This window comes from Protopterus annectens, chromosome 2.part0 (assembly GCF_019279795.1).
Source record: "Protopterus annectens isolate FY-2018-M chromosome 2.part0, PAN1.0, whole genome shotgun sequence".
In the NCBI taxonomy this organism is placed as follows: domain Eukaryota; kingdom Metazoa; phylum Chordata; order Ceratodontiformes; family Protopteridae; genus Protopterus; species Protopterus annectens.
This window is the reverse complement of record NC_056728.1, coordinates 1,919,058,044-1,919,081,573: the sequence shown is the minus strand read 5'-3', so window position 1 is coordinate 1,919,081,573 and position 23,530 is coordinate 1,919,058,044. Positions and strand designations below refer to the sequence as shown.

The window sequence follows — 23,530 nt, the reverse complement described above, 5'->3', positions numbered from 1 at the left end:
GAATAGGAATAGTTTACTGGGTATAGCTCAGGGCTTAATTTAGGCTATTGATCTTTCTTGTAAAGTAGTTTTTGATAAAAGAAGAAAGGATTCCTCTTTTCCTGAAGAAATTCAAGATTCTGAATCTGAGCAGGAAAATGCAGGGACAGGTAGTTTTTTTCCCCTCAGGTTTCTGATTCAGACTCAGAGGAGCACTGGGTTTCTGATTCTCACTGTAGGGAGTTTGTTTCTTTGAGGCTATTGCTAGAATGTGCCAGTGTTTTCAGTGGGAGAACACTGAGGGTTCAGTCCCTCAGAAAATACTATTGAGTTATTACAGAAGAATTTTCCACACCCTACACCCATTCTTCCCTTTCTGTCTGCTTTAGAGTATGTGTGTGTTACTTCTTGCGGATAGGATGCATAAAGTTCCTCAGTCTTTTATATTTTATACAGTATTCCCAAACCAGGCCCAAAAGCTATAGCTTTAGTTGATAGCACTGCTGATAAGCACTTAGTTAATTCTAATTCTACCCTTTCTAATAAGGATGGGAAAATTATTAATAAGTATAGGAAAAAAAGTGTATACTTTTGCAACTTTTTTTTTCTTGAGACGTTCATCCTTTCCTGTACTTGCTTATTGCACTTTGTAGTAGCCTTACTGAGGAATGTATTGCTTTACCATAGAATGTATGGTAAGCTTTGGTTTTATAGTCATCCTGCATATTGTTAATGTTGTGGTAGGGAAGCTGCTATTGTTCCTTTTCTTCTCATTGTTTCAGCTACACTATAAAGAATGTTTTGTGATTCCTACCATTCATTTTTGATTGGAATGGCAATTTTACTTCATTGGCTCAATACCCTTTTTTATTATTGATTAGTGATTGGCCCAAAACATCTACCACACCATTAAGTTCCTATCACTTTCTCGAGCTCAATTTATACAACTTGACATTAACAGGACTCATGTTTTTTTTCTTCCAGTTTTGATTCCATTTTTAATATATTTTTCTTCTGCTGGTAGGTTATTACAGACTATGAATATTTATTAGCCTTCAATGTGTAATTAAGGTTAGTATGTGCCATTTAGTCTCTGTCTTTTCTGATTTTTTTTAAGAAAATCTGAACTCCTTTGGAAGCATTTATTCTGATGGTTTATTGCTAGTTTGCCATTTCGTTGGTATATTGATATATTTTAAAACACCTTTAATTATCACTTGACATAGACAAACGTAGATTAAAAACAAAAAGAAAAAATACAAATTAGCTTGTTCCATTTATGTACATTGTACATCACATATCTTCTTTCTTTGTAATGATAATCAGTACAACATTACAAAAATTGCCGAATTCCCTTAAACTTCATACCTCCTCCTCCTCCCCCTAAGCATTATTTTGCATGAATTGTTCCCACAATTTGTAATTTACATACTCCCTTTTCTAAAGATCATTCTTCCAGTTCTTTTATTCCTTTTATAATATTCAGTACTTCCAAAACAGTTGGTTTAGACTATGATTTCCATTTTCTAGTAATTGCTTTTTTGGCAGCCAACATAATTAAATTTAATAAGGCCTTACTTATATCTAGGCAATTCAGATTTTCTTTCCCAGCTCAAAAAATATTTTCCTTAATTACAACAATTTGCTTACTCAATATTTTTGATAGAGTACTTTGTAGGGAATTTTTAAAATCTGCCAACTCATTACACTCCTAGAATATACGTTCCCAGTTACCTCTTTCTTCCCCGCCAAACCTCCAACATTTGCTTATCTACCTGAGGGAAAATTATTTGAAGTCTGCTTGGAGTATAAACATACCTACACAAATACTTCTAAGTAAAGTTCTTAAATCTTCTGGACTTTGTTTTATACTTGGGAGCCATACATAAGTCTTCTCATTATTCATCTGTAACTTGCTTTTCCAGTCACTCTCCCGAATCTTTTCTAACCTCCTCTGATTGAGTCTTATAGTTATCATGCAGCATTTTATATGCCCTACTAATTATCCTTTTTTTAACATTAGCTTCATTCTAGATTCAGCTAAAAACTCCACCAGAGCATGAATTTTACTTAGGATTCCCCTGTTCCTTTCTCTTTGTCTGTACTCTGATATCAATCCCTGGTAGGGAAGGCAGTCTCTGTAGCCTGCAGTCCAAATGTCTTCTAGGTGTTATCCCATTCTGTTGCCTTTCACTCCCTAGTTATTTGCTCAAAATATCTTGGTTGCTTTGACAGTGTTCTCAAGTAAATTCCAGCCCCTTTGCCTATTTTCTATACCCCTGCTTGCACTCATCCCTTTGGAAACTCTCATTTCTCAATTCTCATGTTTGCTTAGATCTTAAAACACTTTCTGCTATTTTATGGATGTAATATTCTTTATAGTTACTGTTCCCCGTAAGAATCTGCATCCAAAATCCCATATTTCTTGATCTTTCCACCTGTTTCGTCATCTCTTTCCATTTTAAATTCTTCTCCTTGTGTTATGTATACAAGTTTTAATTTTGTAGCTCTGAAATATCCCTTCAAATCAGATAATCCTAAACCACCTTGTTCTTTTGGAAGGATCAGCTTATCCCACTTAGCTCTGGTATCTGGCCCTCCCAAGTAAATTCCTTCAACTCTTTATTATTGTTCATAACTTCTCCTCTGGTAGATAATATGCCTGACCCAGATATAAAACTAAAGGGACTAAAATATTTCACTGCTTGTATTTCACTATTCATATCCATAAACAAGAGCTTCCAGTTTCTCTGTTTTTCTGTTATTTTTTAGCTAATATAACAGAAGCCTTTTTTAATCAGTGCTCCTAAATTCATCTTATTGTGACCCATAGATATGGGTATTGCTTAGAAAAATCATGTGTGAACACATAAGTTACGGCTATAGCCTTTATTTTATCTTTATTAATTTTATATCCAGAAAAGACTTGAAACTGTCTTAAAATGTTCCACAACACTGAGATCACTTCCTTTCCTCCTAACTTCCAAACTTCCACTAGAATAACATCTGTTTTTAACTCATCTCCTTCTGTCTTAACAGTTAGTTGCTGTGCCTCATCTGTTTCTAACCTGGCATAATTTAGTCTTCCACAAATATTTCCGTTTGTACTCTTTTTATCTTGTTTTTTATTGGTGTGTGATCTGAAATCGTTTTGGGTGCGTGTTGAACCTTTCAATTAAATGCATATGGTCCTGTGAAATATAATTTTGGTCTAGACTAGCCCAGTTGTTGTACCTTGGGGAATAATATGTAAATTCTCTCTGAGTTCCTACTGTGGAATTCTCACCAAATATTTTCATATATGTCTTAAGAAATGTACCCTCCTTTGTTGCAGTTCTCCTTGTAGGTCCCTTTGGTACATTCTCACTATTGCAAATCAAGTTCCAGTTCCCACTTACTAGTAAAATTCCCTGCTGAAAGCAATTTTTTTCTCCCCAAAAAATTCTTAAGCTCCATAATAGCAGTTTTTGGTTGAATATAAATTGCCTGATGTCCTTCAAGGATGCATCTGCAGTCATCACATATGGGTTGTCCTGCCTCAGGCAGCCCTTCGGTCGGCCGGATTCCAAAGTCTGGGTCTGGCCTCGGCTGATGTCGCACTTTCCCCGACGTCAGAGCGTCTGGGGTATAAAAGCATCAGCCGACGCCATTTTCCTCAGTCTTTCTTGCCGCGTGGTGCCCGAAGCAGAAGCAGTTCGCAAGTGCCGGTCGGCCAGCTCCTGTGATTCAGCTACCGAAGACTTCGAAAAAGCTAAGTACCCCGTTGGGGACTCTTTCTTGCTTCAGCTGATGTCAGATAAAGTTAATAATTGTTTAACTTGTGGGAAACAAATACCTCATAAGGATTTCCACTCTTACTGCCTCCCCTGCCTAGGCCCAGACCACGACGTCTCGGCCTGTTCAGCCTGTGCTTCCTTCAACCGACGAACTCTTAGACGTCGGTCGGAGTTTGCAGAGGAATTCTTTGGGGCTAGTTTTGCTTACAAGATGCCGTCGGAGACTCCGACTTTGCATTTAGTTAAGAAACGGAAGGACAAGGACCGACACACGTGGGCCGCGGTTTTGGCTGAAACCACGGTCAGGCCTACCGCGAGTGTCTCGGTCTCGGCTGAAACCGAGTCCTTGGTACTTCCGATTACCGAAACCGCGCAACCTACTACCTCAGCCCCGGACGAGTCGGTTATTTTATTACCTACTGAAACTGGTGTCCAGGAACCTTCCGACACCATTTCTTTAGACAAATCTACTCCTGCACGTGGTGCAGCCAGACCTCCTGCATCCATGTCCATTAAGGCTTTCTCTAGGGCTAAAGCTGCTAAACTTTCTAAAGCTTTGCCTCCCAAGGTTACCTCTCAGAGACCATCTACTGGCTCACAGATTCTTAGCAGAGGATCTTATCTCCTTAATTAGAGGTTCTCAACCTCATCCGGACAGGGGCTCGCAACCACCTCCAGACAAAAGGCCCAGGGTTGAGCCCTCTGACCCCCACTCCTCAGATGAGTCCTCTGATGGCTCTACTCTGTCAGACCACCAGGAGGAGGCTTATTCGGCCTACGAGGATTCTGATGCTGAAGAATCTATTCCCTCGGCCTCCTCTCCTGAAGAGTTTTCCTTTGGAGAGACATTACACTCCATGAGAGAACATTTTCAATGGCAGGGTCAGGAATTCTCTGATTCTAGAAAGAGATTAAGGACCTTTTTACATTTACCTCAGCATAGGCCTTTAGCTATACCTCCTGTTTTGAATGTCATTGATGATGTGTACTCTGATGCTAGTACAACCCTGACTCTCTCCTCCGGCTCCTGCCAAACCTGATAGGTACTACAGGGTCCCGGACTCACATCTTCACCTGTACAAGGCCCACTCTGCTGATCCAGAAACTATTTCCCAGGGCCCAAAAGGGGTTGCAGCTGCCACTGCTAGAAATCCTCTACCCTCTGAAAGGGAGTCCAGAGCTTTAGAGAGATGGGGTAAAAAAGTGTATACTTCTGCAACTCTTTCCATGAGGGCATTAAATTGTCAATTTCATACGATACAGTACCAAGAGTATTTGTTAGATGAATTGCATAAGAAACTGTCTTCATCTGAACCCCTTGATCGCAAATCCCTTCAGGATCTGGTACATAACTCTCAGCAGGTTAGTAACCATTTCTTGCAATGTGGTTATGATGCATTGGAAGCTTCATGTAGGTCAGCTATGACAGGTGCAGTCATACGTAGGCATGCCTGGCTGAAGGAACAATCTCTGCCAGACCATGTTAAAGCTAAGCTTTTGGATGCTCCTATGGAAAAGCAAACATTATTTGGTTCCACGGCTCAAGAGGTCTTAAAGAAATTTGAAGAAAAGGCAAAATCTGTGCAAACAGTCAAAGATGTTCTGCAAGTCCAACCACCGAGATTCAGCAGAAATTGGCCTACTAAGAATTGGTCCTTTCCGGACTCAGACAGATCTCAGAGAGGCAGGAATAGGCGTGCCAGAGGTAGAGGGCAAGCTAGAGGCTCCTACAGAGGCCGTCAATGGCAGCCTCCCAACCAGAGAGGTAGTGCAGGAACTACAACTGCTACACCAGGACAGACTCAATGACTTTGTTTTGACTCTGCCGACCAGGGCTCAATTAGAAGCACCTTTGGGCAGAAAGCTTTCTTTATTTTCAAAAAATTGGCACAGCATTACAAGGGACACATGGACACTGCAAATAATAGACAAAGGATACAGGTTCCATTTCCACACATTGCCAAAAAGAAAAGGCATGCCAGACCTGCCACCAAATCAGAGGGCAGAGGCTTTGAAACAAATTTCCAACTTAATACAAATGAAAGCTATAGAAAAGGTTCCTCTTTCAGAACAAGGCCAAGGATTTTACTCCAGATTATTCTGTGTTCCAAGAAAAGAAAATCAATGGAGGCCTATTCTCGACTTGTCCACACTGAATACTTACCTCATTGTGCCAAAATTCAAAATGCTGACTTTACAGCAACTCCTTCCCATGCTGGGCAAGGGGTCTTGGCTGGTGACTCTAAACCTCAAGGAGGCATACCTGCATGTCCCTATCAGACAAGGTTGCAGAAGACACCTCAGATTTCTTGCAGGGTCAGAGCATTATCAATTCTCAGCATTGCCCTTTGGCTTATCTACTGCGCCCAGAGTATTCACAAAATGCCTGGCATCAGTAATTGCACACTGCAGACTTCAGGGGATTCAAATTTACCCATATCTGGATGACTGCCTTATACAAGCGGACAGCCAGCAAACTTTGTTAAAGGACTTGGATTATTCCATCCACCTACTGCAGGCCTTGGGATATACAGTCAACATCCACAAATCAAGACTTGTTCCATCCCAAAGAATAACTTTTCTGGGTGCGGATCTAGACACAACCACCCAAATGGACTTTCTCACAGAAGAAAAACAAAAACAACTACCGGATTACTTCAAGAATCTGACAAGACAAACTCAGCTGACTGCAAGGAAAATCCTGCAGGCCCTGGGTTACATGGCATCTTGCATTCTTCTGATTCCACAAGCAAGGCTGCATATGAGAAAATTACAGTGGTACCTAAGGAGTTTATGGACTCAGCACAGTCACAGTTTAGAAACTTTGATCCCACTCATTCCATGCCTCCAAAAGGAATTTCTGTGGTGGGCTCAAGCCTGCCAGTCGAGCAGTGGGTTGCCCTTCAGCAAGCCAAGAGCCAACCAAACCATCACTACGGACGCTTCAGACCAAGGTTGGGGAGCACACATGGAGGGCAGATGTATCCAAGGGCTATGGTCACAAAGGGAGCTACGCGTGCACATAAACCAAAAGGAAATGCTGGCAGTGATACATGCAATCGAGGCCTTCAAACTTTTTCTTCATCAAGGCCACCTACACATAAGGACAGACAACACCACAGTTATGTGGTACATAAACAAGCAAGGAGGCACCCATTCCTACCTTCTTTGCAGACTGGCAATGAATCTATGGGAACTTTCCTTGAAACTCAATGTACAGCTGCAGCCCCAGTTTGTGCCAGGGAAAGACAATATACTGGCAGACAGCTTAAGCAGAAATATCATGGATGCACACGAATGGATGCTGCACCCAGACATTTTCTTACTCATAACACAATCATGGGGAAGGCCGGAAATAGATCTGTTCGCCTCCCCCCACAATCATCAACTGAAGAAATTCTGCTCAGGGACATACCACCCACAAGCATGGAAAGTGGACGCTCTCTCTTTCAGCTGGAAAGCTCTAACAGTGTATGCTTTTCCACCTTTCCCATTAATGACCAAGGTCTTACTGAAGATCAGAACAGAGCAGCCCAGAGTGATTCTGATAGCTCCAAACTGGCCAAGACAGCACTGGTACCCACTGTTAAAGAGCATGTCACATACGAAACCGTGGCCTCTCCCCCTAGGGCCACTTCTACTGACACAGCACAATTTCAAGACTCTGCATTCCAACCTGAAAACCTTGCAACTAACTGCCTGGAAAATACCTTGACTCCTCCTCAGGATAAGCTATCCCAGAGAGTGAAGGATATTATTATGGAAGCTCGCCGGCCTTCCACAAGGAAGGCATATTCAGCAAAATGGAAAAGATTTCACATTTGGAACACAACAAAGGGCCTAGATGCGACAGTGATGAACATGGCACATATACTGGAATATTTGGCAGAATTGTTCCACAACGGCCTGTCTTACTCTTCCATTAAGATACATGCTTCAGCAATTTCAGCAGAATAGAATGTTGATCCACCTGTCTTCTCTCATCCTCTCCTGAGACAGTTTCTAAGAGGAATCAAAAACATCAATCCTCCAAGGAAACCACCTCTACCTACTTGGGACCTTAACTTCGTGTTGGAAAAACTAACACTTCCTCCCTTTGAACCAGCAGCATCTGCAGATCTACAGTTTCTGTCTTGGAAAACTGCCTTCCTTCTGGCCATAACCTCAGCAAGAAGAGTATCTGAGTTACAAGCTCTAATGGCAGTACAGCCATTTCTTATTTTTCATCAGGACAGAGTTTCATTGAGAACCAATCCTACCTTTATGCCAAAGGTGGTATCCAGGGTATCTTTGAACCAAGCTATTCACTTGCCTACCTTCTTCCCACAACCACAAAATAAAGGGGAGAAGCTTCTGCACACCCTGGACATACACAGACAGTTGTGCTACTACTTGGACAGAACTAAAAGTTACAGAAAGACTGACCAGCTGTTTGTAGCATATGCTGCTGGGGCACAAGGAAAAGCAATTTCCAAACAGACAATTTCAAAATGGATAGGAAATTGCATTTGTTTTTGTTACTCCTTTCATGGAAAAACTGTGCCAGCTAACATTAGACCTCATTCCGCGAGAGCCACAGCCACCTCCACAGCCTTCTTAAGAGGGGTGGCTACCAAGGACATTTTAGAAGCTGCTACATGGAGCTCCGTGCATACATTTGCCAAGCATTACAATTTACCTTTATATTCCAGATCCAGAGCAGGCTTTGCTACAGCAGTCCTGCAGGGTATTTTAGCTACACCATCCTTTACTTAGTACCTCCACCCCCAGATTGGCTATGGTATTCTAACCATATGTGATGACTGCAGATGCATTCTTGAAGGACATAGTACAGTTTTGTACCTACCATAAATGTAGATGTCCGACAGGTATGCATCTGCAGTCAGGTTTACCCTCCCTCCTTCCCCTCTGGTATTTCTTGGGTGCTTACACCTTTTATAGTGGTATTTCTTGGGTACTTACCCCTCTTATAGCTAGCTGGGGGATCTATTATGGTGCATTTGATTTATAGTACTGTGCATGTTTGGATTTGTTTTTTAAAATGCATCTCTCCAAATTTTAGCCTTCCTTAGAGGGCACCTGGCATCTGGGGCAAGAAAAACTGAGGAAAATGGCGTTGGCTGATGCTTTTATACCCCAGACGCTCTGACGTCGGGGAAAGTGTGACATCAGCCGAGGCCAGACTCAGACTTTGGAATCCGGCCGACCGAAGGGCTGCCTGAGGCAGGACAAACCCATATGTGATGACTGCAGATGCATACCTATCGGACATCTACATTTATGGTAGGTACAAAACTGTACTTTTTATCCTCTTTCCTTGCCAGTAGCCCCTTACTACCACACATTTACCATTATTGTCTTTTTTTGTCCTGTTCTATAACTATTTTACCCACTCACAATTAGTATAATTACTCGCCTTTTACTTTGCTCCTGATATTCTAATGAATGTCTGTCCTGAAATCTTTTCCTTGTCAAATTCAAATACTCATTTGTTCCTAAATGTGTTTCCTGCAGTATTGCTGTTTGCATTGAGCGTTTCTTAATAAAATTCAGTACTCTTTTTCTTTTTGTCTATACCTGTAAAGCTGTTTACATTCTAAGTTAATGTGAATAGTGTAGGCATTATGATAAAAAGGTATTGCTCACACCTATTGTACATGACAGTTTTTTTGAAATTGTATTTCCAACTTTTGTGTTACATGCATCCACTAATGTTTGCTAGCTGATATTTTAGACCAGTTGTTTCTTCTCCTCTCCATTTAATCCTGTCACATTTTTAAATACTTTTTGTTTAATGAAAAGCCTTACACAAAACTGGAATACATTTTCAGAACACCCCATCCCATATTAACTTAGAACAAACACACACACATTTGTACATCTTCAAAAAATAACTTTTAACCCTCCAGACAAAAAAGGTTGTCCCAAATCGACCGATGCACCCACAGGCATTACCTAGTCTAAAATTAAGATTACCCATGCTAAAGTGAATGCTACATCCTGTGTTCCCACTTACGCTGATTGCTGTCTGTTCTTTTCTATATTCCCCTCTCAGATATGAAAAGCAGTTTGTATGTTTTCAGAAAACATTAATGTTTAGTCCTAAGAAAAAAGTCCATTGTCTATATTTAAATAAAACTAAATTGTGTAATGTTCTATTAAATGCATTAAAGTATTAAGGGTACTCAGAAGGCTGCTAGCTGTTATTCACTTCACATAATTTCAAACGTTACCACAAGGTGTACGTTATGTGTATAGTTTGAGTAACCTCCTTTCTGAATGAATAGACAGCAAAAGCATTGTGGTTGGACTGTTCTTAAATTCAGAAAAGTTAGTTCAAGGTATACACATATTGTACACCTAGTGTTAGCCTTTATGAATCCCCCCAATTTATTTTTTCACTGAACTGCTTGCCACTGTACCGTTAAATGTTGCATTTCCTTCACCAAGGAATGCTCAGAACTCCCAGTATTAATTGCTTGCACCTGCAGATAGGTTGTCTCCATGTAAAAGTAGTCAGCAGTGAATCTTTGTACGTTTCACTCAGAACAGAATATACAACTGCCTTCATCTGAAGACTTCTAGACTCCCACTGAAGATTTTCTAATGGAAAAAAAAGCTAATATCTTTGTAGATGCAAGAAGCATAGCGCTTTTTATGGCTTTTATCATTTTGCTTTTCAAGCCTAGTTGCTTACAAGAAACACTTAAGCCAAGAGCATTTATCTAGACATTTACCCTTGTAAAAATAAAATGCTTGAATTCTACATATAATATAATCAATGCACTTTTATACACCACCCCAGCAGCCAGTGATCACAGCATATTAACATTAAACTTGCTTTTGTCCAGCCTTTCTTCTCATTATACTATTGAGCCTATATTTCTTTCAGCTAAAAGGTCTTTTTAACTTTAGTATATTTAACATATACAACAGTCACTAAAAAGAATTGCCCATATTTAAAATTCTCCTGACTATACACTAAACAAAATTGCTTTAGTATATACAAAATGCAAATCAAATAGCCAACGAAGGTGACGAAGAAACACAGAATAAATGCCCGTTCAGCATAAATAAATGAAACATCCACTGAACAAACAAAATACTGAAAGGACGAACACGGCAGCATAAACTGAATAAAAAATAAAAATGTTAATTCATAAATATTGTTGGTCCAGATCCTAAGTTTGTGTTTAGGAATAAGAAAAATTTGAAGCGGATCCTTTGTGGTGATAGAGGGTTAGAGAGAGAGAATATGCTTAGTAAGGATGGTGTAACATTACCTTGTGGTAAATGCAATTGTTGTGGTTATAATGATACTTCTGCAGTTTTTGAACATCCTGATTTACATAGGAGTTTTTCCTTTAATGTTCAAGCTGATTGTATGACTACTAATGTTGTCTATCTTGCCCAGTGTACCTTTTGCGCGTCATTTTATGTAGGAAAACTAATCGCTGTCTTCGTGACAGGATTAGAGAGCATATTTATGGTATTAGGAAGGGTGTTACCACTAATGCCCTCTCTAAACATGTTATGGCCTCTGGTGAATTGCATCAGTTTGTTTTTAGAGTTATTGATTTTGTTATGCCCAATATACAAATGGGTAATGTTTGTAATCACACTGAGTTTAAGGAAAACAACTGGATGATTATTTTTAGAGCTGATAGAGGCCATGGGCTGAATGAACGTGCCTCCATCAAACCCCTTTTGAGAAAAAGGAGGTTGTATAAATGATATAAATGATTTATGTTTGATGTAGTTTATATATTCTATATGTTATTATAGAGTTTATTTGGAATTAAATTTCTGTGTTTTTATATAGTTTTTATGTATATTTTTTAGATTCTTATCTTAGGATGTTTGTATGTATTTCCCTTTTAGATATTATTGTATAATTAAATAATTAATTAAGGATGAACAGCTATTGGTTTATTTGAATTAATGTTTTGTATATATTCACATATGTTTTGGTTTGTGTTAAAAGGTCTGAGGAAGCATTTTTATGTGAAAGCGCTTACCGTGGTTTATGCATTAAACATTTTTATTTTTTATTCAGTTTATGCTGCCGTGTTCGTCCTTTCAGTATTTTGTTTGTTCAGTGGATATACAAAATGCAGTTGATATCATGAACTGTTTTATGCATATACTAATAAGAACAAAAGATGTTTTACTTATGTTACTTGTTTTCCCTTTTAGCGTCTTCCTAGGCATTAATGACATGAAGTGGGGTATGTGCTTTACAGTCCACCTACAAGTTTAACAAAGTCAAGAAAAGTACAGCCTGTCTCAGCCACTTTTACTTGCAAAATATGTTTCTCAAATGTGATTGATACTTTATAGTCTCCCATTTACTCACTAATTTCAGTGTTGCTGGTCTTCTTCCTGATCATCCCAACACCAGACTCTGGTTCAAGTCCAAGGTACTCACAATTTTTCTAGTCAACTCCTGTGCTTTTTTTCTGTGTCTCAAGCATTTTCCTTTGGAACATTGCAACAAGTTTCATTGGCAAAGTCCTTCTATGAAATATATTGTCAGAAGAATGAGAAGCAGAGTCTTTTCCTGATTGCTAGCTCACCTTTTGTTGTATCAACTTTTTTTATTTCCTCCGTAGTCTGTTCTCCATCCAAAAATGTCTTTGATACTCCAAGGGAAAAATGAAGATGGCTGGATGCAGCAGACTGAATCTCACACCTGTGCCTCAGCATTCTCTGATTGCTGGGATAAATTTGCTTCTCTTCTGCCTGGTGTACAGTGAGCAGTCACTTCCCACAAAAACACTCTGCTGTCTTCAGTTCTTAATACTTTTCACTACCATAGTTTTGTCAGGATCAACTTGTTCTGCTGGTAAGATTGCATCTTTACTAATACAGGTCTTTATTGCTTTCTCATGGCCAGGTTAGGAGCATACTCTGTATGCCATTCCAATTAACAAATCCTGTTGTGGAATACCATTCCAGTGGCTTATTACTTCAGGTGACACTAAGTACAGCCTGGTAAAGGTATATATTCTTTGTTAGGAAAGAGGAGGATTACAGCTGAAAGGCAGTGCATAAAACCAGATGAGAAATAGTTATAATCTGCTTGAGAGACTGGGACAAAGCCAGTCTTTTAAAATGTATATATTTTATTGCTTTTGTTTAATCCTAGAAAAATAATGCTATACCTGAGGTACTCAAATGTGCTAGCTAATTTAAAAACATTTTTCCTGTGTTTAAAATATAAAACACCTGTTAGGAAAGAAGGTTCTACTTTATAACTACCAAGGAATTTAGAAAAAATAAATGTTTTTATATAAAGACACAGAATTCAAGGACTAACCTTGGGCAATGTTAATCCTTTTATATGGCAAGAACTAAATAAGGTTCCTCCCTGCAGTCTGGGAGATTAGTCACTCCACCCTGCGACAGAGAAAAATACCCAAATGCACTCTATATGGGCTTTGTAAGCACTCATATACTGCTAAAGATGCATGAAATGAATGCTGTTTTCTTTACAAATGTTAGTAATTTAGGAATTAATGGAAAGACCGCGATGGTGGATAAGTTATATATTAAATTTACTTTATTATTTATTTGTCTTTGTTGACTAAGAAAGGCCAACAATGGCAAAGCATATTTTCAGCGGAGGCCCAGAAAGAAAAGCTCTACCAGATACATTTAAGATACTCATGACAAAACAATTTTATTTTTTCATAAAGATACATTACATAGATAGCTCTTAAGACATCTAGACACTAACAGGTGTTCTGTAGTGACAATTTACAAAGATAAAACAGATATTCCTTCTGGGATGACATTATGGTTGATGTAAAATTCCAAGTATAAAACAATGGTTTAGTAACCATCCAAGCAGATCATGTAGCTATGACTTGTGAGACATGGGTCAGGAGAGTTACAGTATAGATGATAAAAATAAAGAAAATTAAGGTAAGATTAAAGATAAGGAGTGTGAACCAGTTGTTAGATAAACAGTTAAGGGGTCATTGTTTTAGCTGATGAGTCAAGAACATTGGAAGTAAGAATATTAGGGTACATACTGACATAAAACCTGGTTATTAGACAGTGGTGGTGATTATTTGAACAAGCTGGATAAAATCGGAAGGTCAAAATGAAATTGAAATGTGGAGCGGGGATTAAGATAGGAAGTTAATTGAGATAGAGTGGTCGAATGGTTTGGATAGGAAGTTAAAATATGATGGAGTGGTAGAAAGGTTTGTTGTATTGAAGGGTTATAGATATTATAAAGGTATAAGGGAGTATGACCTGACAAAGGAAAATGGAGTTATGCAGGTGAGGACCTTGTGCATAACCGTGCCTAGTTTTGGTATTTTAGTAAAGGTGTGAAGGTGGAAGGTTTCATGGTCAATTTTAGATATGTTGGGATAGTGTTCCAGAATTTAGATTTACCACGGGAGTATAGTAAGTCACTTGCTGAGCTATTAAGTTTTGTTGCAATCACTAAGAGTTTACTGGTTAAGGGAAGGTCTCTTATCTTTTGAGTACTGCTGCACCGTATCTTTTAGTGCTGGACATTTTTCTGATGCATGTATAAGATTCTGAGTGATGTTGTTGTGTCTTTCGGCTTTTCCCGGTTTGGGGTCACCACAACGGAACTCTGGTCCGCTAATGATTGGCAGTTGATTTTTGCGTACCGAGTTGCCAGCTCTGACGCACAACCTTCAACGAAGGAATGCCCATTCACTCATGTCTCCTCGCAGAAGATGCTCTAGCTGAGAGTCAAACCGGACAGAGTCTTACTGTGAGGCGACAACGCTACCGCAGCACCACCACCGTGGATTCTGAGCGATAATTGTACTGAATTTCTGCTGCTGGTGGTCTTACTTTTATTTCATAATGCAAAACACGAAGTGCACATGTAAACACACCAGGCCTGTAAAACGCTGTAAACTTTTAATGAATAATACAAGAAACAAAATAAAAAAATATTTAACACCCAAGTAAAAAATAAGGCATTTTCATCCAAACAGTCGGACTTCTTCAGAACATAATAGGGTTACTATTTTGTTTTTCATATTGTTTCTTGTATTATTCATTAAAAGTTTGCAGCATTTCATGGGGCCTGATGAGTTTACATGCACACTTTGTGTTTTGGGTTTGTGTTGTTTTTGTGCTGCACTCCTGCCTTTGGTTTCTTTATTTTACTTATTTCTTAATGCACTTAACTTGTAGACTTTTTTTCTATCCCTTCTGAAACACTTATGCTTTACATTCCTTGTGCCATCATGGTGGGTAAAACTTGCTAACAAATACACCATTGAGTAAAAATGTGGCTGATTTTGTACAAAAAAAGACAGCTCAACCAGAATTCCAGAAATAAGTAAAGGTTGTACAATATTACGCACACACCACTAAGGGTTTTATCAGGTGTTAGCTTTTTTGCTTTCTCTGCAAACCTCACTGTAGGATGCCACTTGTAATTTTTTTTGCCGTTCTGTTACTAGGAATGTACTTACTACCCTTTGGCTTTTTCCCCCAATCAGTATGATTTTGTTTGTGTCTTCTGTGTCTCAGTGCTGGATGCCTGAAAGAAGTTAAAAAACTTCATATCAATTGAGACTACAGGTACTATCTTATATTTTTTTTATTTATTTACTTATTTATTTATTTATTTATTTATTTATTTTACAGCTAGGGTGGACTGGACCAATTTACCTTTTTTCAGTCAATAGCCATTTACAGAAAGAAATTAGAATTTCTACATTTATCCAGATTAATTCCTAAGCCACTCAAAGAACTAATGTATGACCTGTCCGTAATCTTGCTGATTGTTGCAAAGTAACGAAAAATTATTTCCTTCAGTAGCAGTTTATTCAGTTGCACCACTGCTGAGATTAAGTTAATGAACTACTATCTTGTTGACTTTTCCTTTTTAGTAGAATTAGACCTGATCTGCACTTTGTCATTCATCATTATGGACAGAGCTCATTGCTGCTTTTGTTCTTTTGGCATTGGTCCTTGTAACTCTTTCTGATCTGCACCTGTTAAAAGGTTAATATCTGTTCTTTCTATGGGTTACCATTTTCTGTGATTTTTTTCTTGTTTTTTTTTTTTTTTTATGTGTATTCCTTTGTTAACCAGTGGAGTAGATTTATCCCACAGGACTCTCTTCAGCTGTAATCAACAACATTACAGAGTTGAAAGTGCACACATCATAATGTATTACAAGGTCATTAGTATAACACAAACAATTTATCTGCCCTGCCATACTTCATTTTTCTATAAAATGACAAGTACTGATACAATAAAAGATTACTGACATTACCACAGGGAACTACTGCTGCTTCTCTGACAATGTGAGTAGCAATTACCAGTAATTTGGGGATGCGGGGCTTGAAAGAAAGATCAAGGAAGGTTAAATCTTTAGAAGCTTAATTGTCTAATAAAGAATTAAAAACAATCCCTGATCTGTTCTTCACTTTCAGTCTAATGTCAAATGTTCCATATTTTATATTTTGTTTTTATAGCTCTGAAATCCCAACTTATTCCATGTCTGTCTTACTATTCCTCCAGTTCTTCTCTTACTTAATAAACCTACTGTACCACTTGCCTTTTCTTGGGATAGTCTTGTTTGACCTTGAGCAATAAGGGTTACCATAAACTAAATGATATTGCTGGGTATATTTTTGTCTGTTTTCGCCAACTCAATACATGTAAGAGAGTCTGGGTAGGGATCTGCACATATGATGATACAACCTATGTCTGTGCTAAAGTCTGTCCAACATACAGTTGGTCTCTGATCCCTGCAATTACTGGTTCCCTGGCCTCCACTAATGCTGTCCCTGGACAGTTCCCCAGATTGCAAACTCACTGGCTAAACACATCTTAGTATCAGATGGTGGACTCTCTGACCCCTGTGCTAGTGGGACGTTTTTTGTTCTTCCTTTTAACCATCCCTGTTTTGTTTATTATTCATTTAGCAACCTGATAGCTGGGCTGAGTTTAAGGGAGCTTTTTTAACTACAACGCCCATTTATTAAAGAAAAACATGGTCTAAACAGCATGTAGTATGAATACAGCTTGCAGATAAATTCATAATGCAGTTGGGAAAGCATTATGTTTAGTAGGAAGCAAGCAGCTGGTTGGTAAAGTTGTTGCAAAGGTACCAAATACAGTAGAAGCAAATTAGATGAAATTTGAATGGGGAAAGTAGAAACGCTGCCATTTTCATCACTATATGTTCTTAGCTTTGTTATCACCATTATAATTTCAACTGCCTCATCATGAAACTGCTTTTTAAACTCTTTGAATTGACTTGTTTCATATCTTGGTGGCTTCTGCAGTGACCTCCTCTCTTCCTTTTTTTTCCATATTTTCCTCACTTTTGGTCCATAGCACCTGAAGTACTTTAAGGTGCAAGATAATCTTCCACATCTTAAATATCAGCCTTTTTTTTTTTACATTAGCAGACTCAACTTCCAGTCAACCATGGTTCTGTGCTGACTGTGAACCAAAACATTTTGCAGTTGCCTGTTAACAAGCTTACTCATAATAAATCCCTTCTCAGTTTTAAACTATGATTGTAGATTCATAGGTGTTATTAGGCTATTGGCCCAAGAGCCATTTAAGCCAAGCTTATATCAGATTTGCCAAAATCTTGCTGATTTGTCAATACCCCAAGGAATTTTACAGTTACAATGTAGGCTTGTACACATCAAACTTTTACAGGCTGCCAGAATCCTTTAGGAACATAGATGCTAAATGGGTAAATTTGTGATTTCCCATCCATTAGTGGAAGTTACATTTGAAAATGTTTAGGGATGGGTTTATTTCACATGGATGGGAAGCTTGTTTCAAAGAAGGAGTAATTTTTGATATCTGTACCTGTTCCTCCAACATGTCTTGTTAATGTTGCAGATTTATTTATTTGCATTTGTTCACCGGGATAGTCCAGTAGGCCAAAACGAGCCCATTTTCAGTGGAGGCCCGGGTAAGGTTGAAGATAACGTTTAAGCCCTTATAATGGGTATTTCTGATGCTTTTTGTTTTGCGGATGTGCAACAAATCCATCAGTGTGGGATCAGAGGGTACCTTATTTGCCAGGCTTAGATCACCATGCAGAAGTCTTGGGAACAGGCGTACAGGGATAGTGTTATGTAAATGTCCACATAAGGCTATTTGTTTCCTGTTTACTCCCTTTATTCTTTTTATAAGGAACCTCTGTGGTCTCTCAAGCTGTTTCGAGAGCTTGATCAGGTACATACCAAAGGGTGCATTGTATACTCAATGTTTAGACTGATGAGAGCCAAGTACAGATGCCATTTCCTCACCGGTATGTTGTGCAATGTAGAATGATTTTCTCACCACAATAGATGAGTGGTGGACAAAAATCAAGTTACTTTCACCATGTGTTTCCAGATCTCTGGCCATTGGTTCTACTTTTAGGAGTATATTATTAATGTAGTAAATTACAGGGGTGACCATCTTTGCAAAGGATACTTTTAGGCATTGTTTCATATTGAGTTTTAGTCCATGGCTCTGGCCGATATTGGTTTGCATCAGGCCCTCTTGAAGGATATCTCTGTCTTTAGGGGATTCAAGGACTTTGCCTAGTTTGCAGTCATCTGCACACTTTGTCAGCCAGATGTCCATAGTGTTTCCTTGACTTCAAAGAAGTGGAGAGATTGGGATTGTCTATATGCAAACTCTTCAATAGCTTACCCAGGACCTTGAAATGTGGTCAATTCAAGTAGTGCTAATAACCAGACCATACAAATTGTGAATATGGAAACACCTGCTCTTGATATCCCCGAAGGACTGGAGTGAATTTCTATTACAGCGCACTAAGCAATGACTAAAGCCACACCAAAATCTTTGCCCTACTTTCTATATCACATTTATGGAAGCAAGTTCTCCTAGACTGTACTTGAATTTTTTTTTTTTATGTTTACTCAATTTTTAATACTGGTAATGTTTCTGGCCTAAATATCTGTTGAAGAAAGTGTTTTTCTACAATGTTGTTAGTCATGATGTGCAGTAAATTACGACTGGAATAAAAAAGAGAGGACCCAGCTTTGATACATGTGGGACTCTACAAGTGACTGGACTCTGTGCAGGTGAATTCCCCTATCCTATCTTCTTGTGCTGCAACAGTGAGACAGCTGGCTATCCCTTGTCTGAAATATGGGTTTATGCCTAATTTTTTAATTTTATTTACTATGTGAGGTATTATTTTGAGTACCTTGGCCAGGTTGAGGTAGGTAGTAGGCATTGTTTAGCCCTCATCCATAGCTTCAGTGACTGTCTCGAAGAAGTCCTCTAAGTTAAGTTGGCATGACTTGACTTTGACAAATTGAACTGGGTAAGGTCCAGTGTCTGTAGGTTTCCTATGTCATTGTTTATCAGAGCTATGATAACTCTTTCCATGGCCTTGCATATGAGACTAGTCAAACTTTTGAGTCTCTAGTTCTCCGGGTCTGTGTAAGGCCTCCATTTGTGTAGACAAATAACCATTGCACTCCTCTATTCATTTGGCATGAAGCTTGGCTGGAGGCTGTGGTTAAATGTAGAGTTTAGCAGGCCTAACAAATCATGTTTCATGCTATTCAGGAGGCATCCTGGGATATTGTATGGGCCAACTGAAGCAGTATTCTTGGACATGGAGAGCACAATGAGGTCCTTCTCCTTAGTTATAATTGGTGGAGAAATATTGGGGGTATTTCCTGATGGTGGGTGACTGAGAGTGATGGGAGTGTAAAATTGGAGATAAACTTATTAGTCAACAGATCTGCTATATCCTCTGGTTCTGTATAGGTAGTTCCATTCACCATTAGTTCATGTTGGGTGGTTCGTTTAAAGTTGTGAACATAATTGAAGAAAACCTTATGGTTGTCATTAGCTTGGAAAACTATTTCTAAATCAAATTTGACTTTGGTAGACTTGATTAGTCCCCTGAGTTGCTTGCTCCGATTGAAGAGAGAATTTTTACCTTGATATGCAACTCCCTTCCTGTTTTTGGACATAATTTTCTTTCTTTTGTTATACAACCTATGTATACTGTGATTTCAGCCAGAGTTGCTTGTTATGGAGGTTGTTCTTTGTTTATTTCTTGTAGGTATCGCTGTTTATATACAGTTATTTACAGGGTTTCTGTGAACACGTTTGCATAGACAGCTGTATTCTCGGGGGGGCTTGGACTTTTACTGGACTGTCACTTAGTTGGAGGTAGTTAGCCTTGGAATATTTTTAAATGTTCCAGGGTTAGCTGAAGTCCCAAACTTAATATTTATTTCAAAGAAAACAGCTTTATGGTCTGACCTGACCATTGAGGACATTGTGCAAGGGAGTGTGTCATTACCCCATGTCTGTGAGGACCAGGTCAAGAATGTATGCACTCCTGGTGAGTGTGCACTCTAGCTGTTGTGGTGTGTTTGTGTTAATAAAGTCCAGGAATCTCTAGGCCAACATATTTAAGGTTGTCTACGATTCCTATTTAATGTTAAAGTAGTTAAGCCACCCATGAATATTGTGTTGGGTTGAATGGGGAAGTGTCTCCAGTTCATGCAAGTGCATGGTGTGGGTTTCCTGGGTTATGGAGGAGTACCTATACCTTTCAAGGATTTGTTATGAGACTTTATATATGGAAGGTTGGGCATGGAGAAGCTTAAATCTTCTCTACTGTTTTACCAGCATTGAGTTATGTGTGTGTTTGATGTACATTGATACGCCTCTACCTTACACACTACCTGTGCCGTAGCTAGTCTAAGTGTGTGGAAGGTATTACAGCTTTGCACTGCTGGGGTGCTGTTGGTAGCTGTACACCAAGTCTAGGTAACTGCACAAATGTCTATATTCTCTAGAATAAGGAGAGCTTACAGAAACTTGACTTTCCTGTTTAGAATACTGGCATTGAGCAGTAGCACTTTTAGATAATTTTGAATTGCTTTAGTTATGTTGGTAAGTTTATCAGATTGGCACTGCCTAAAAAAGGCACTATGAGTGGACAGGGTTTTAGCCAGTATTTGAAAGCCTAGGGGTTACAGGTGTAGAAAGTCTTTGGCAAAGCAGCTTGGTCTGTCGACCAAAGTCTCCCAGGCAGAACAATATTTTACCCTCTTGGAGTGACACCAAAAATTAAGCCAGTTATTAAAGTCAGTTATTTTCTGTTGATACCGTTGCATCCTCCTTGGTGAAGGTAAACTGTTGCTTATTGCTAGGTCCACACCAGCCTCGGATAAACAGTCTAAGAGCACCATCATGTCTCTTTATATAGTCCAGGGAGGTATGTCTCAAGTCATCTACATCCACATGAGCTAGGACAGAGTCATACTGGTGTTTGTGGTGCAATAAATTGACTGCATGCATTTTCTGACAGATCTGGCCCCTGACAGGTTGCTGACCATGAATCTCTTCTTGCTCAGCCTGGTGAGTGAGACATCTGCATGTCTCATTTATAATCCTCTATGTCTAAAATATTGAGTTGTGTGACGGCTTTCATTATGGACTTAGAGGTTTTGAAACCTTGTGATGATGCTGAATGTGTCTCGGTGTGTATTGTCTTAACACAGTGCTCAAGAGATTGCTGAGGATGCTTGTTTTTTGAGTTGTATTTTGGGGGTCTTTGAGGTTTTGTAAGATTATATTTAAGGGCCTCAGCATGTGTATGTCTGGTCCGTACTCTATGTACTGGGATGTATATCATAAGTCCAAACGCCCAAATGTCCAAACACTGAAACTTCGAACTGGGAAGTTCGAAGTCTAAAAGTAACGAAGCCACGGAACATTGAATTCTTTCCCAGGGAAAGAATTCGGTGGACTATTTCTGTGGCTTTGCTATTTCCTCCACTGTGGTGCGATCTCGGAGTTGGTATATTTAAGTAGGGGGGTGTGGGGGGGTAAAGCCCCCCACATTAGAAACAGTATGTAGTGCTCGTGTGTTTCCGTGTTTTGTACTAGAACAGCAATTTTTTCCCTGGGAAAAAAAATCACTGTTCTGAGTTTTCAGTTTTCGAACTTGTGGGTTCAATATTTACATAGTCGAAGTTTTGACACTTCGACTATGTGATATAGACCCTATGTACTGCATGTGTATTACTGATAGTCTGTTTGGTGATTCTGTTGTTGCATTGCCTTCAATGATGGTTGTGTAGCTACATCTTTAATATACCTTATCAGTAATATAGGTGGTTATAGCATTAATATAGCATTAAAGAATTGCTACATTGCCTCAGCATACCTAAATCCACCAAGCAGGCTGCAGAGATAGTAGAAAAGTGCAAATCCATAGTTTCATATCCTTGATTCATGCTTTAATACTTACATATGGTATAAGAGGGGTTAATGGTTGGCTACTAGGGTATTACATGTTGTAAGGCTGTGCTGCTCAACATGAAAGCCAGTGACTCTTTGGGCAACTAAGTGATGAGGAGTTTCCTGAGGTAGTTTTATACTGAAAATTTTAATTCAAAGTATTTGTGACTGTACAGGGCAGTGTAAGGTGCCTCACAAATTTAAACCCATCTAAATGCAAATAATTAAATAAATCTAAGCTCACTATTTTAGCACTAAAAACAGTGCAAGCAGTATCAGTACACTCAATTTTATCAAAGATTTCTTAGAAGAGACTTTGCAAAATGATATTTATATGCTTATTGACAGCAGCTAATAAACGGAGACAGAGAATTATATTGTCAAATTATCATAAGTGGAGGGCTACAACTGATACACTGGGTTTAATAATGCAACTACAGCATGGTGTATGGGAGGGGAAAACATTAGACTCTTGAGTCTGAAATGACTGGCCTGCAACTGCCCTAATGTCAACACAAATCCTCAACTAGGCTGACCCACGCACACACTACATAAGAAAGTAGGGTTTAATACCAATAGATAGTCCACTTAAATAGCAAAATGAAGTGCAGCTGTACACTAGAATTACTTATATAGGCTTAAAAACCTTATGTAAAGCAGCCACAGACTGATAAACTCTGAACATTGTTAAGCCAGAGCAATACACAAGAATCTCTATAAAAGACACTTGTGAAATCAGACAAAATAAAACAAGGAACAGAGAAATACAGGGTATGGTTTTTAAACATATCTGATTTTACATTAATTTTATTTTTGGACTCTTGGACTATTATTATACACTGTTATTTCACTTCTAATAATTATAGAAATACTATTTATATTGAGCAATATCACTGTTTTAATTTTGCTAATCAAATAATTAAACTGATGCCAAAAATCCCTGTTTTAAGGAGATAGTCCAATATTACAAGGAAGTTAAGCGCCATGTTTTACTTCAAATGAAGTAAAATTAAGGAATGTCTTCATTAAGGGCTAGAAATCTTTATTACTACAGACAAAACTTCAAACACAGTGATATTCTGTCTCACAACATACTGCATACATCTTAACATCAGGTAAGAAGAATCTCCATTGCAATTTGAAGTTGTGCAGTTAGATCTTACCTGTAGTTTTCTATTTCATTTCCAAGATGGAAATCATCATATTGTGAATATGCCTCATTGCCTTCCCAGTCCTTCAGAGCAATTCGGAGAGAGTATGTTTGATAATTTGTAAGCTTAGAAACTATTTCATTTCCTAACCAGTATTCCTTTGCAGGATCACCAAAACCCTAAAAAGAATGTATATTTTAGCTAGATTAATTTTAATATATTGACTTATTTTTTTTATATAAAAATCTGTTAAATATATACAGTTAATGTTTTGTGGATTTTATAGTAAACTATTTTCAGCAGAAATGTTTAGGAAATTTAAACTATTCACAAGTATAAAATTCAAATATAAAGGCT

General features: G+C 38.6%; 2 protein-coding genes across 2 annotated transcripts in view; one reads left to right on the top strand and one right to left on the bottom strand.

The window, feature by feature from the left end:
- The window catches only part of MCPH1 (microcephalin 1), a 2,707,094-nt gene that overhangs the window by 1,699,076 nt on the left and 984,488 nt on the right, over nt 1-23,530 (top strand). The window lies entirely within an intron of this gene.
- The window catches only part of ANGPT2 (angiopoietin 2), a 688,700-nt gene that overhangs the window by 86,620 nt on the left and 578,550 nt on the right, over nt 1-23,530 (bottom strand). Inside the window, exon 7 of the mRNA XM_044061900.1 lies at nt 23,186-23,352. Within this exon, the coding sequence (XP_043917835.1) occupies nt 23,186-23,352 (167 nt within the window). The remainder of the gene's footprint in view (nt 1-23,185; nt 23,353-23,530) is intronic.